Source organism: Argiope bruennichi, chromosome 10 (genome assembly GCF_947563725.1).
Source record: "Argiope bruennichi chromosome 10, qqArgBrue1.1, whole genome shotgun sequence".
In the NCBI taxonomy this organism is placed as follows: domain Eukaryota; kingdom Metazoa; phylum Arthropoda; class Arachnida; order Araneae; family Araneidae; genus Argiope; species Argiope bruennichi.
Window position 1 is genome coordinate 108,075,912 of NC_079160.1, and position 15,264 is coordinate 108,091,175.

Here is a 15,264-nt window from a genome sequence, read left to right on the forward strand (position 1 = left end):
AAAACATTAAAAAGCAATGGCCAGTCAATTTCGAGAAAATGGTCCTCAAACTTTTGGTAAAGCTTATATGCTGATAACTTGACTCCCGTCCCGATGGCATGGTTGTTGAAGGTCAGGGTTCGAGCCTTTTTCGATTTTTTTTTCTTTTTTAATAACTTTATTCAATTAAAAATTTACAAATACTCATAATTAATATGTTTTTAATTTTTTTTCATCCAAAATAAATATTTATTATGAAAATACATAATAATAAAATTAAAATTTTAAAAGAAAAAAATTATAAATACAGATGCATTTTTTAAACAAAATAAAATTAATTAAATTTAATTAACTATTTACAGACAGTTTTAAATAGTATGCTACTTATTTTTATGCAAGGATAAATGTTTATTAATTTAATATTTAAAAAACAGTAATAAACATAACATAAAAGGTGATCATTATTAATTATAACTACTCACATCGTAAAACAAAATTATTTAATATTTCTAAAAAATTATCCTATATACATTTACTTTCGATTATATACAAGAACCAGAATGGTATCTAAAGTAAAAAACATTGGAAACAAAATATATTGACATCTTGCGCAACTGATAAATGATGATTGTCCACAAGAGCAAGGTTTCTTTAAGAGATCTATGGGAAAACTAACTTCATTTGCATTTAAAAATCTCTCTCTTTCATCAGAAAGTTGGGCAACATACCATGCATACCTTATCATCTTATTAAAAATTGGTTATGGCAATTGTTAGTGTACAATTGATTGAATTTTTACACTATCTTCGCAAGAATTTATTTCTTGATCATGTTCCATTTAATAAGAATTTTGAATACGCTTAATACGCTTTGAACCATCTGCCTACGCATTCAATAAATTAACACCTGCTCTCTACTATTTCTTTTGATTACTGCAGTTGGGGATGTTTGCTTACATATTTAACAAATATCAGCAGCTCCCTTCAATTTTTGATATAAATATAGCTTCGTTGAGTTAGAATTGGTAATTTATTATTATTAAAATCCAAGAATTTAAAAATTAATTGTTTGAAAATGATGCAAGCAAGTTAAATTATCTGTAGCCATTAATATTACGTTTTTAATTATTTTTCTTTTAAACATTAAATTATAATTTAAATATTAAAAGAATAAATATTTATCCTTGCTTAAAAATAAGAGCATATTAATTAAAACTATCTGTAAATAATTAATTAAATTTAAATAATTTTATTTTGTTTAAAAAATGCATCTGTATTTATTTTTCGGTAAAATTTTAATTTTATTATTATGTATTTTGATAATAAATATTTATTTTGGATGAAAAAAATTTAAAATATATTTATCACGAGTATTTGTAAATTCTTAATTGAATAAAAGTTATTAAAAAAGAAAAAAAAAATCATAGTCAGATTCGAACCCTGGAACTTCCCGATACAAGACTGTTACCCAGACAACCATGCCATCGGGATCATCCGGAAGGCGGTCAAGTTATCAATATATATAAGCTTTACCAAAAGTTTGAGGTCCATTTTCTCGAAATTGACTGGCCATTGCGTTTTAATATTTTCATGAACAAACTTTCTAAATGTATACTATCGTAATACTAAATCTCATACCGACTCAGATTTCAACCCCGTGCCCTCCCATTGTCAGTTAATTCATACATAAATTTAACATCTTTACAACGGCCTTGCAGTAGTGATTTAACGTTGCCTAAAAATAAGTTTAAGTCAAGCGCTCAGATGACAACAAAAAGACTAAACTATTTGTGAGCAAATAAAAACAGGTGTGCAACGACAGCAGTGGTTTTAAGCTATGAGAATTAATCAAAATTTAACGATTTTTTATTAATAACTTCAGAAAAAAAAATTTCCAGAAAAAAATATCTTTACAATATCTTAAAATTCAAAATTTCACCTTTCCAACAGGATTTTTCATTTCTGTATAATTTTTTTAACAGATATTAATTATTTAAAAAGTTTAGAGCAGACAATTCAGAAAAATAATATTTATAGATATTCCTTTGTTATGCAATATTAAAATTTTTTATTACTACCAGTTTTTTAAAAAAAATTTCTTTTAATTTAATCTTAAAAATCTTCTTTAATCTTAAAAAAATTTCTTTTATGTTAATACATATCTGTTGACAAGGCTTCTTATCTGTTTTAAATTAGTGACTTAAAGATTATCAAATGAAAACATAATTGCATCGCTCAAATTTAAGCGAACGGTCTAAAAGTACATCTTTCGTAAATAAATAGAATAATTTTTTCATTATTGATGGACATAGGAATGCATACGAAGAGATGTTGCTGTTGTTCTAAAAGAAACTTTAGAAGCAGAGAAAATTAACAGTTTATATTAGAAAAAAATATTGATTCAGTTTATTTTCAAATTTTTATTCATGAAAAATTAAGTTTTCAGTTAATAATTCTTATTTATCGTTTATTTATATTTCTTATATTTCATCGTTTATGAACAAAATTTGCTTGACTAATATAACAAATACTTCATACTTGTAAAGAAAATCAGTTATCGGCGGTTTTTAAAATCGTCTGCTTCATTTTGTGTTTTAATTAAAGACATTTTAGACAATAAAAGGATTTTGTTATATTAGCTCTGCAAAAATTCATGGCTGCAAACGATAAAGGAATTATAATATTTTATAGAAAAATAATTTTTATGTTTAAATAATAACACATGGAAGAGTTTTAATCTTGGACAGCATCGGGTATCATATAATTTTTATAATTTTGTATTGTATTTGAATTCTGAATCATTTTCTTGCCATATAATTTTTTTAACATTAATTTTGTTATTTTACAATGCAAAAGGTTGGGTTGGTGTACTGAATAGGAGCCAACTGGACATTGACGAAGGAAGAGATATTCAGTTTATCCTAGAAAAGGAGAGGAGGTTCTTTACAGAGAAAGCTTGTTACAGGTAAGAAATATCCTTTTGAACAACCGTAATCCATCGGCATCTTCTAAATTTGCAGAAATCTTTTTTCCTGCTGTCGAGTTAGCATCGCATCTTTAGGTTATCTTAAAAATTAGAGGGGAATAAAACATATAGAAAAATGAAAAACAATTTGAAAAACATTATATCTGATAATAATTCGTTTCAAAATATTGTAAAAAAGCGATGGTAAGTACCTTTTTACTTTTTCGTGTATGAAGTTTCTAAAAAAGAAAAGTATTCAAATGGTCAAAATATTAGTCATCAAAATTTTGACCAATGTTTACATTTCAGGTATCCCAGAGTCGGAAAAACGGTGCTTTTTTTAAATCTTATCTATCTACCTATCGCTTTGTTAGTCTATGAAAATGATAACTCAATAAATCTTTGCACTAATTGAATAAAATTTGGTCTGCTGTCTTAATAGCAAATTTTTAGGCTTATTTTAAATTTTGAAAGGAATCCCTTCTTCGAAAATTTGTTTGTCTATCTATTTGCTCGAATGCAAAGAAAGACAATAATTATTAAATGCGAATAACTAGATAGATAAAATTTGGTACGCATTTTTAGTGTCTAAAGTGTATATAGGTATATTATTTTGATCTAAATTCATCAAAGGGCATCTGGCATTCTATACATTCGTATACCTGTAAACACGATAATCCTAGAGCACAATGATTTAGTACCTAATAATACTAGTACCTAGTACCTAATAAATTAGGCCTACCTAATAATATTTTTATTAAGTAGTAGGCACAGTTTGGCGCAGCATGGCCAACATCATGGCTCTTGTGCCAATAAAATCCAGAAAATCCAAATTAAGTAGTAGGCACTCAGGGCCGGACATCTGGGGGGGGACGGTTGATATTCACCGGGGCCTCGCGATTGAGGAGCCCCACCATGACCAAGAATTAAAATAGTGTTCTGAACAATAATAGCGTTTACACATACTGAAAGTATACAAGTTTGTTTCCACGTGGCCGGCTGAGCGTCGACTGACGCCGTTGTTAGGCAGCGATTGCAATGAAATCTATAAAAAAGGGAGGGAGTTCATTTATGAATAAGGAAATCCTATTCAGACTTGTTAAGACAGAGCGGCACACCTTCTGGACACAAGCGGCTACGAGAAATCGTGGACGAAGCTGGGTTCAAATGGACTTGTAAATCCTCAATTATCTGCTTTTTTTCTGCATCTAATGTAATATATTATATGTGTACATCTGTGTAGTTTTGTTCATATTAAGTTTTTCAAGCAAAAAGTAAAACGAAGATAAATTAAACGATGAACTCTTAACAAGCACACTTCATTACTTCTTCACCGGCCACAACCGGAATTAAAAGAAATAATGAAGAAGTTAAAATTGAGCAGTCGACGGATTTGCAAATATACGAAGTTTACAATATATATTATAGTCTAGTGCAAGTGTGAAAATTTCATTAATATAAGGTAAATAGACTTACAGTCACTTACCTCACCTACTAGGTAATAGCGTATAGTATAGCATCTAGTAATTTAATAATTATTTTTATAAGTTGCTTAGTACTGTTAGATATAATCATGTCCATGCCAATGAAATATCGCTCTGGGTGTCAACAAAATTACCAGAAAAGAAAAAAAAGAAAAGCAAAACTTCACAAGAAATCACAAGTAGATCAGTAATTCTGGAAAATAAACTGCTTCGAATTCAGAAGTTATAATTAAAACTTCAACTGGGGAAAAAAGCTCCGCGCAAAGAACACAATCTTTCAATGAAAATGTTGAAACGGTGAAATTTGTTGAAGAACCGTGTGTTTATATACAAATATGACCAAATCAGAAAATAATGACGGAAATGACAATAAAAAATACGATCAATAAGTTTAAATAATCCTGATTTATGGCCAAGTTATTATAACTGATAAATTGAGAATGCTTTGTGTTAAATCACCTGTACAACACAAAGGAATTTTAGCTAAATATGCTGAAGGTAAATTATTTTCCACTACGTACTACTTTATTAAAATACCAAATGGCGAAACCCAACTTCGCAGTTGGTTAATTTATTCAAAAACGCATGACTCCGTATTTTGTTTTTGTTGTATACTGTTTTTTTTTTTTAAAAAAAGAAGAAATGGCCAAACTACGATTTATAGGTGTCTATAATAACTGGAGAAAGCTGTCAAATGTATTCATTTGGTGAAACAAAGTTAGGTATTTCCTATTTCCTTATTCTTTTATTAAACCACATTAATTTCAAAAGGACTATTCACTTGGTGAATCAAAGTTAGATGTTTTCTTACTCTTTTTTTAAACCACATTAATTTCAAAAGGAATGTTCATTTAGTTAACCTAAGTTTGATTATAATAGAAAGTCTCTCATGTTCATCACTAAAATATTAGATAAGAACATTGAATATATTTATTTACACACCTTGCAGATGAGTTAAATAATAAGAAATGATGTAAAAAAATGGCATATTTCCTAACAAGTCAATAAATTATTTTATAATCTTAACCAATAGGCACTTGGCAGACATTTTCTGATCTTTGCTTATAAGAATCATGACGTCTTTTTTAAATTTTATAACTTTGAAAATTTAAAATTTATATGATATCTGAATGATATATTTTTCTTAGCCCCTTAACATACAAAGATAGGTTTGGCTCGCATATTGAATTGCTGAATTTTCACTTTAAAATCTAGGATAAAGTGAAATATTACGTAATTTACAATTCAAAAATCACTTAAAATGCTTCAATGCCCCAAATGCTCTTATATTATTACAAAAATTAAAATAATAATGAATGCTCCAATTACGATGTGTCATCTAGTTAGGAAATTAAGTAAATTCGTAGGTCAAGTGGTTAATATAAATTTTAAGAAAACAACGCAGCTATACTTCTTGTATCCTACAATTCTAGATTGGGAAAAGAAATTTTATGAATCCGGAATTTCCAGATTCGAAAGATTAAAAGAAATCTGGATTTCTTAATGTAGCTGGGATACCAGTGAATTTTATATGCCTTTATTTGTTTCACAATCTCTCCATCAGCAAATACAAAATTTTATAAAGATAATAAGTCCATATTTCACAAGTCTGGAAATTCCATATTTGAAAAGTAATATTGAATTATAAGTTTCGAATGTATCCAGATTGCTCATTAATTTTATCTGTCTTTATTTCATTTCCAATCTCCTGAACAATAATATTGGTTGTAAAATATCATCTTGATGGATTTCATTTAATGGAAGGATCTTGAAGTTACAAATTATACACAGTTGTTTTTACCAAAAAACAGATTATCTTATTATTATTCTTTTTTTCCCCAGACACCTAGCGGAGCGGATGGGAACGCCGTACCTCCAGAAAATGCTGCAAAGAACTTTGAAATCGCACATCAAAGCTGCTCTACCTGATGTCAGGACCAAATTGGCCGAGAAACTAGCCGGATACCGCAAAAAACTCAAAGACTTTGGGGATACCATGGGCGAGGAATCTGGCGGTAAACAGTATTATATGATCAAGTAAGTAAGGTTTAAGTTAAGAATTTTTTTTTTATATTAATTGATCGTTGATATTTCAAATTCTTGCTTGACAGAAAGATACATTATAATCAAAAATATATAATATTGAAATTAAAATCCTTAATATCATAATTTTAAATCAGTGAAATGAATTTGACGTATTTCTTTAAAAATATCATTATTTTTGGTTTCCTTCCCATATGCTTGTTTGGTAAAATCTTAGTTTAGTGTGTCCCTTACATAGTCAAGGATGCCAATAGTGCCAAGCCGTCAATCAGAATAGCTGACTATATAAAAATAATGTGAAACAGTTTCAGTTACCCACTATTTTTGTTAAAATTTTCTGATCACGATTGTTCTATCTAAGAACACTTGTTTTTGAACTTTTATGGAATACAATTGCTGAATCTCTTTCGAATTCTGAAATAATGAACTTTTGCAAACCTTCTGTCTCGGTCTATACTCATAGACCTTCGGCATCTGAAGAAGGCATCGGGCAGAATTTTTTACCGTAAAAACCTCCTGAGGCTTCGTTAACAGCGGGAGTGGGAACCTAGTAGCTTCACTAGCTCATTAAACTTTAGGATTCTGAGAATAACAAGAACAGCGCAAAAAAAAAAAAAGTATCTGTTCCTAATAGCTTTGCTACTAGAGACTGATGCTCTTCTTAAGAAGGAATTTACAAGAACAAAAATATCTACTAGGGTCAACTAATTCTTCATTTGAGCAAGAAACGATTTCTTAAAAAAAAAAAAAAAAAAAAAAAAAAAAACGCCAGCAGAATATTTCAATGATGTAAATTCCGTTCTGTCGTCGTTATATATATTTCGAAATTTAAACATCGAATTCACAGATACAATATCCCTCATAATATCTGTGATCATAATATTTCTGATTATCCTTATTATCAGACAATGAATTATTGAACGTTCACAGACTTGTAGAATAATCATGGGAAATCCACGAACAAAGCAAGTCGCAAAGAATTCTATTAGAATAGAAAGATAATATTAAAATGAAAAGCTATGAAAAAAAGACAGACGATTAAAAAAAAATCGCGCAGATGTTTTTAGTTTTATATTATCTGTTCTTGCAAAATTCGTAAACAGACAATTTTAATTAGAATAATATAATTTGGTAAGAATTGAAAAAGGGTAAATAATATCTATTCATAGTTCACTTTAAAAATAACACTGAATGTTTTATTAACAATAAACTACTTTTAATTATAAAACGACATGTACAATACATGTACAACTCAACAAGTGAAAAAAATAATTGTAAACAAACCAGTATTAGGGTTACTAGAAAAATTATTCCGCGTGATGTTTAGGGTTACCATATTTGCGGAAAACTCGGAGCACACTAAACTAGGATTCAACCGCTTGTTTTTTGTGATTTTTTTCAATTCCTACTATTAGCTTACACTCTCCCTATATATATCTTGTTCAAATTTTCAATCATTAATAAAATACTTTTTATTCATCCACTCAAGTTCAAATACATTTTTTTTTAAACTTGTAGTGATGACACTTGATGTTAATACAGTTTTTTTCAAATAAATATTAATTAATTAAATTTTTCCAGTAATTTCTATTTGGTCGCCAAAGTCGTCAAATTCATCGTCATGTCACCAAATGGTCGCCAAGCTTTTTTGCCACTTAATATTGTAATTCTGTCATATGTATCTATATATTTATATTAATTGTAATTATTTAATAAAAAGTAACTAAAATAAAAAAAATGTTGATTTAAGTAGGAATTGACTTAATTTTTTTATATATATATTTCTTGTTTATTGTATAGTCAAACAAAATAAATAAACTAAAACTTTGTTTCACGTGAACATTATTTGTTTCAACTAATTGTTTATCATGTATTTCAATTTCTTACAGACTTGTGAATAATTTTATCAAAGACATAGAGCTGAAATTACTTGGTAATTCCGAAATGGTAAACATGAACGCAGTATCTGCTGGAGCTTACATCAATTTTAAACTGAATACGGAAGTCCAAAATAATCTGAAACTGGTAAATGCATTTTGTAATTCAGTTATATTCTTGAAAAGAAATTTTTGTCATAAATTTGACGTTTTGCATAAAAATAAATTATATTTTAAGAAGCAATTTAAAAAAATGGAAACAAATAATCATGCCGCTGTAATTAAAGTAACTCCTCTGAGAGAACGATCATTTTAAATGTTTTCATCGCATAGATAATTATAGCGAATATCCAATAAAACTGAGATAAAACTTTCTTCAATGTACCGTTTAATATCTGTTAAGTGTGATGTGAGAATTGTAGAGTTAACAATACTTGGAAATTTCAATTTTCTTTCAAGAATTTATATCCATTAAGCAAGTGCAATTTGATAGTAAAGTATGCAGTAAACAAGGATTACTGACAAACATTATTAGTCCAGCTTTAGAAAATAGAAAGAACTTTTTATGATAAGATTCATATTTCCTAAAAAATGATCAAATTGCTGGGATGAGAGCTATTACTATTAAAGCATTTTGCGATTAAGAGCAGTTAATTTCAGTCTAATATAATTTTTTGACCGTCTGTCGGTCTGTAATTTCAGAAACATGCAAACGTGTTATTCAAAAATGTAATGACTTAAGCATATCAAATTTGGTAAGGAATTTTGTGATTACATTTGTAGTTCTGAGCCAAATTTTTGTTTCAGTCGTTTCGGAAAAACTCGTCTAAAACTCAAATTCAATTGGGTGAATCGTAGTATAACCTACTTCTTCGCCATTGGCGACAATGTGCCAAAGCTGGCAACCCCCGTTTTTTTCTAGTCGAGGACTCCTCCGAAAAACAAGGCGTAAGCTTTTTATTAGCGAGTTGGCGATTTTTGAAAAGTGTGCCAAGGCAGTTGGTTAAACTACGATCGCGCCATTCAATTTTCGGATACTGTCAACAGCATGCCAAAGATTGATCGCCAAAACTGTCGCCAAGGATGACACGGTAGATTCAGTAAAAATGTTGAATTCACGCCGAAGGTCAATATATCGTAACTACAGCACGCCATTATCATGCCATCTGTTCTCTGGGATAACACCTGTAGTAGAGAGTAGGCGAGAAAGTTTAGGGAGACCACTCCCACTGCTTCAGAGTAGCGATTTTTAATCAGAAACATGGTAAGACATCGTAACAATTTCAAAATAACGTCGTATTAAAGTTCTTATTAGTAAAAAACTTGAATTAAATAATCAACACATTCTTGAAAAGAGGTTTTTGGTAAGTTTTCATCAACTCACTTTCATGACAAAAAAAAAAAAATAATAATAATAATAAATAAGTAAATAAATAAATAAAATAAACAAAAAAAAAATCAGTAGAATTTAACCAAAAGATTAAACAGCTACATTCTTAAAAACGAGTTATCAAGTTTATATGAATTTATCTTTAATGTCTTAAGGAAATAACTAGCATATGCAAGTGATGATTTTTTGTTTTTAATATAAATTTATTGCAATATTTCTCTCTCTCTCTCTGTTTTTTAGAATCTTGTGCCGAAAGATGAAGATATGACGATTGTGATAACCAACTTACACGGTATCAGGTATGCATCAATTTTATTATATGCAGCTTTAAAAGTTTTAGAATAAATACAGTCTAATAAATTATCGTGAAATTGAAAACAATTGTTTTTACGAATATCAAATCTGTTTTAGGAATAAAACATGTTTGTTATTATTCCTAAAAAAACATCTGAAAATTTGCTGTTATACGGTATATATAATAATTATCTAAAAGAATTTGAAAATGATGCATACATCAGAAAGGCGAATCGTATTCGATAGGAGTATAAATGGTTGAAAACTAATTATAAAATGTAAAGATTTATTATAAAAGTTCAGATAATGAATGCATTATTTATTCATTAGTATTAATATATAACAATAGGTTTCGTTGACATCATCAAATTTTTAAACATTTATTTTCAATACTATTTATACACATTAACATTCTATATAATTTACATTCGAATAAATATATTCAATATTTGTACTAAAAGAAGTTGTAATGTGGAAATAAATAAACGCATCAATTAAAATATATACGATACTTTTCTTTGGCGTAAATGGCAGATGTTTATGCCAGTAGTTAGAAATGAACATAAAACATTCTTTTAATAAGAATAATACTGCATATGTAAAAAAATGAACGTAACTATTCTAATTTTTGTGTTCATATAGAAAAATAAAGAAAATCGAATATGTATAACTAGTAAAACAAAATCTGACGAATTCTCTTAGTATCTCTTTTTTTTTTGTAAATGCTTTTTTTAATAATTACATATGTATTTTGTTTCAGAGGCTCCATATCATTTCCATCGCTGGCTCTAGATTCTATTAACCGGAAACTAGTGACCGAATACGAATACCCTATGGAAAAATCAGTAGAATGTGTTAGGAAAGTTCTAGAAGAAGCCATTTCAGAATCCGCTGCTATGGTACCATTTGATTCTTTATATTCTTTGACATGATGCTGTACTGACTCATTAAAACTAAATCAGAATTCGAAAATATTAATTTGGACAGTTACAATATAAAACTACACTTTTGAGCAAAGAATCGTCCATTTTAAATCATTTAATATTATTATGTGAACAACAGTTTAATTAACGGTAACTTTTTTTTTCGGCCATTCTTTCGCTAACTGTTGAGATGCAGTCTTGTCAATCCGCTTATTTATAAGAAATGTATGCTAACAATTCACTGGAAATAAATACCAATTGAATAATTCTGTTAATTCCTGTGAATATTTTTCCAAATCAAAGTTATTTTTAATCTAAAAAAGTTTAAATTCTATAATTTTTTATCTTTAAAAAATCGTTTTCACAATATTTTTTTAAGATGATTCATTCTTTTTATTTACTGTTGTTTATATTTCTCCGATTAATAGTGAACTATATACCGAAAAATTTCGTATATCTTTTACTTATATTATTTTATCTGCAATAAATAAAACACCATATTTTATTTTTAAGGTAGGTGACAACGATAAAAAATCGATTTTTTCCGAAGTTCTGAAATTTTTTTTATTTAATATTTTAGCAGTTTTTTCATAAAACGTTAAAATTTCGTTTCCATGTATATTTTGGAGGAAATTACACTGATTTTTATTTTTGCATTTCATATGTTTTAATGCTATTTTCTCAAATTCTAATCTCTAATGGAATTTTTTTACAAAAAAAATCTTATAAATTAAAATCAAATACCTTTTCTCTTCAAATTTGATATAATAACTTTTCAATATGTTCTGCAGTTCCAGAACTGGAGAATATGTAAGCTATTCATTTAGAAAATTTTTATGGTAGTTTAATGTTTCACAATGTGGGAAAAAAAAAGAAAAATTCTTGTTATTTATCAGTTTAACCCTAATATTTAAAGAATCGATAAAAATAAAGCTTATTTTTTAGTTCAGAAACTAAATTATATATTTCTTAAGCTATCTGTAATATTTTAAGCAAATCATTTGATAATCCTCGAAACTGGAAGATTTTTGCTTTGTATCTTTCTTTAGATAAAAGAAGCTCTTTTTCCAATTTTTAAAGAACTTTTACCACTTAACAGGAATATTTTGGTTTCATAGATATTTTCTAAATCTTTTTTATGCCAATATTCAGAAATATAACTATTTTCAAAGGTTTTTAAAAAAATCTTCCCAAATGTAGTCACATATCAGAAGCTTTCAAAAGAGAGAAGAAACTCTTAATAAAAAAAATAACTTATAGATAAACTAAAAATGTAAATCTATCTCTGGCACTATACCTTTTTTTCTTTTAATAAAAAGATTCAGTGATTACTAGGCAATTAATTAAACTGGAAGACGTTAATAACAATTGGTTGAAAGAAAAGTACATTTTCTTTCGTAGAACATTAAAGAAGTTGATAGCATATTTTTTATTGGAGAAAATTCAATTGTCTAGTGTATTCAATCATATGACATCCTAAGTAATAACTGCTAACTAATCCTATCACAATCTAACTTAACCCTTTTATATAGCAGAATAATTCATCGAAAGCTTTTGAATTTATTTTTGCAGAATTAGAGAAATTTTATTCCAGAATAATCCCAAGGGAAGAGGAAGCTTTTTACATAATTAAATTAGCTTAGTTAATTTAATTAAAAATTTAATTTTTAAAAAAAAAATTGCCTTCAACTGCCATATGTTATCAGATGTCGGAACAATATTCTTTTTCTTTTTTTTTCGAATACCGTTTAGGAAAAACCGTCAGATATAAGCGTAATTAAAATGGCCGTTTTCAGCTCATTTGAGTCATTAAAAGTTAACGATGACGACGAGGATGGAATTTTCAAGGCGTTAAGGGGCTCTCGGCTCACGACTGATTATACTAATAAAATTTTTTAATTGCCAACTAAAATATTTTTACGTATTACTTATAAAAGTTAAAGATTTGCTGAAAATAAAAAGACGTGATCAGGGGATTGAAGATGTTGCCAAACAGAGAACACAATTGTAATTAAAAAAACTTAAAATGTTTATTGAAACTTTCTCTCTTCGTTACAGTTAAACAAGTATCCAGCCACCAAGGCGGAAGTTCTATTCCGTATCAACAGGTGCTTGTTGAAAGAGTGCGAGAACACGCAAATGAAACTGAGGGAGCATGTGCAAGCGGAGATGTTCTATGTCAATCTCGAACACCCTGACATGGACCTCTCTATGTAAGTTTTCACTTGATTTCATGTTATTAAAAAGGCATTTCATCAATGGATTATGAATTTATATACCATATATTTAGGATTTTATATCTCTATATATCTATAGTATTCAGAAAGGACATGTGAAATATTTTATTAATCTTTTTATTTCATTAAATTTTTTTAACAAGGCTTTAATTTTTGTAAAGGGATTTGCATTTTGGTATTAAATGAATCATATGGTGCGGCCCTTTCTTTTGATCATGTTAATTACTCATTAGTTGCCATTTCTATCAGCAACTGTCGTTGCTGCGTTTTTTTATCTACGGCTTTCCAACTAATGCCAAATATAGACATGCAATGAAAATGCTACATTTCCTGGGCATGCATTCAATTTTATCTTAATTGGGCTTTTACTTTTATAAAGAGATTTGATTCTTGGTTTTAAATCAATCATATGATGCGATGCTTTCTTTAAAGCTTATGTATTTGTTGCTATTTCTATCAACAATTTTCGCTGCCACGTTTTGATTAATAATTAATATATTAGATTAATTAATCAATATTAAGTGGCTTTCCCACTAATTCCAAATGCACTAATTCAATGTGCATTATTCAATGTGCACATTCAATGTGCCAAATGCACTCATTCTATTTTACTAAATACCAAATGGATTTTCAAGAGATGTTGAATATACAGCATAATCTTATATACGATCATTTGAGGCCAGCACTGTATTGCTACCCCATCCGAGTAAGCTTCTCTTGAAATTACAGCCACAAATTATGCTCTTAAAATTTCAAGCCTTTCTGAGTTAAAAAAAAAGATGTAATTATATCTCTCTGTCAGCTTGATGAATCAAAACGAAGCAAGAGAAAGGGGCGAAATATTTGCATCACTATTAAGATTTCTAGAAATTTTTTGACATAATTTGTCTCTTCAAAATTTGCCTGTATGTATCCATGCAGAATTCCCTGAAAATGAAAACTCAATAATTCAGTGAACTAGATGAATGAAATTCTGCATATAACTTTATTACTAGCATATCACTTTATTACTAGAAGTGTAAATTTGTATCGAATTTCGAGCTAAATACATCTTCTGGTTGATTTAAGTGGTTTTTCGCATAGACGCTAGAGGCGCTCGCTTTGTGGAAGTGGTATCGTAGGGCATCTAAATAGTACTGTATATCTATGTCGATGGCAAATTTACGACCTTGAATTAAAGAAAGAAACTGCGAATAATTTGAGAATGCCATTTTATACTGTCAAATTTGTTACAATGTCTAGCGATATTTAAAAATGCAAACCAAGATAGAGAAAGTAAGATAGACGTCTGGATTTCTACTCCAAATTTCTTAATGTATGTTTGATGTTAGACTAAATTCATTGTTGAGGAGATTTTCTGGCTATTTCTGTATGAGCTTGCATAACCCAAAGACCCAACAAATTAAGTTGGCAAATTTTTATATTTAATCTCGACATCGGAGCTATAATATTTAGGTCACACTTTGTATAAATTGATAAAAGTCGAAAATATCTTAAATTCATTCTGAATTTTTTTTACAAACTGTGCATGAAACGTGCTGTTCTGTGTAAGTATATAAGAAAGTGATCGGAAGAAAGTTCCCATATATTTCGTAATTATGATATGTTTTAGATATTTATTCTGCTTATTGGAAGCCATATAAATTTTGAAGCAATTTTATTCATTTAAATGTCTACTTTTTCATTTTGTATCTCAGATGCGATCCTGTAGTTCCCGCAGTCGGTCCCACCAAGGTATGGCATTCTGTCTCGGAAGAGGATACCTTACCTTCGACAAGTATAGAAAATGGGGTCGGTGATGGTCTCGAAAGTAAGACGAAAAATTTATTGGTGAGTACATGCATTTTTGTAGTTCGTGGAAACAAAATTTCATAACTTTGGCCAAATGATTATGACAACAGCGAAAATTTTCTGTTCTACCATAAATGGATTATCAAACTGAAATATATTATCAAATTTAAACAATCAGTGTGTTTATTTAATCAGTAATTCTCCTCTCTACCTCATATTATACATCAATATCAATAAAAACTTCTGTCTCTAATATCATATAGCCAATAATTTTCTGCATAC

At 28.6% G+C, this 15,264-nt stretch overlaps 1 protein-coding gene across 1 annotated transcript in view; it reads left to right on the top strand.

The window, feature by feature from the left end:
* LOC129988104 (dynamin-2-like) overlaps positions 1–15,264 on the top strand; it is a 48,326-nt gene that overhangs the window by 21,742 nt on the left and 11,320 nt on the right. Inside the window, exons 7-13 of the mRNA XM_056096229.1 lie at positions 2,835–2,943; positions 6,270–6,464; positions 8,360–8,495; positions 9,978–10,036; positions 10,792–10,930; positions 13,013–13,167; positions 14,889–15,021. Coding sequence (XP_055952204.1) covers positions 2,835–2,943; positions 6,270–6,464; positions 8,360–8,495; positions 9,978–10,036; positions 10,792–10,930; positions 13,013–13,167; positions 14,889–15,021 — 926 coding nt within the window. The remainder of the gene's footprint in view (positions 1–2,834; positions 2,944–6,269; positions 6,465–8,359; positions 8,496–9,977; positions 10,037–10,791; positions 10,931–13,012; positions 13,168–14,888; positions 15,022–15,264) is intronic.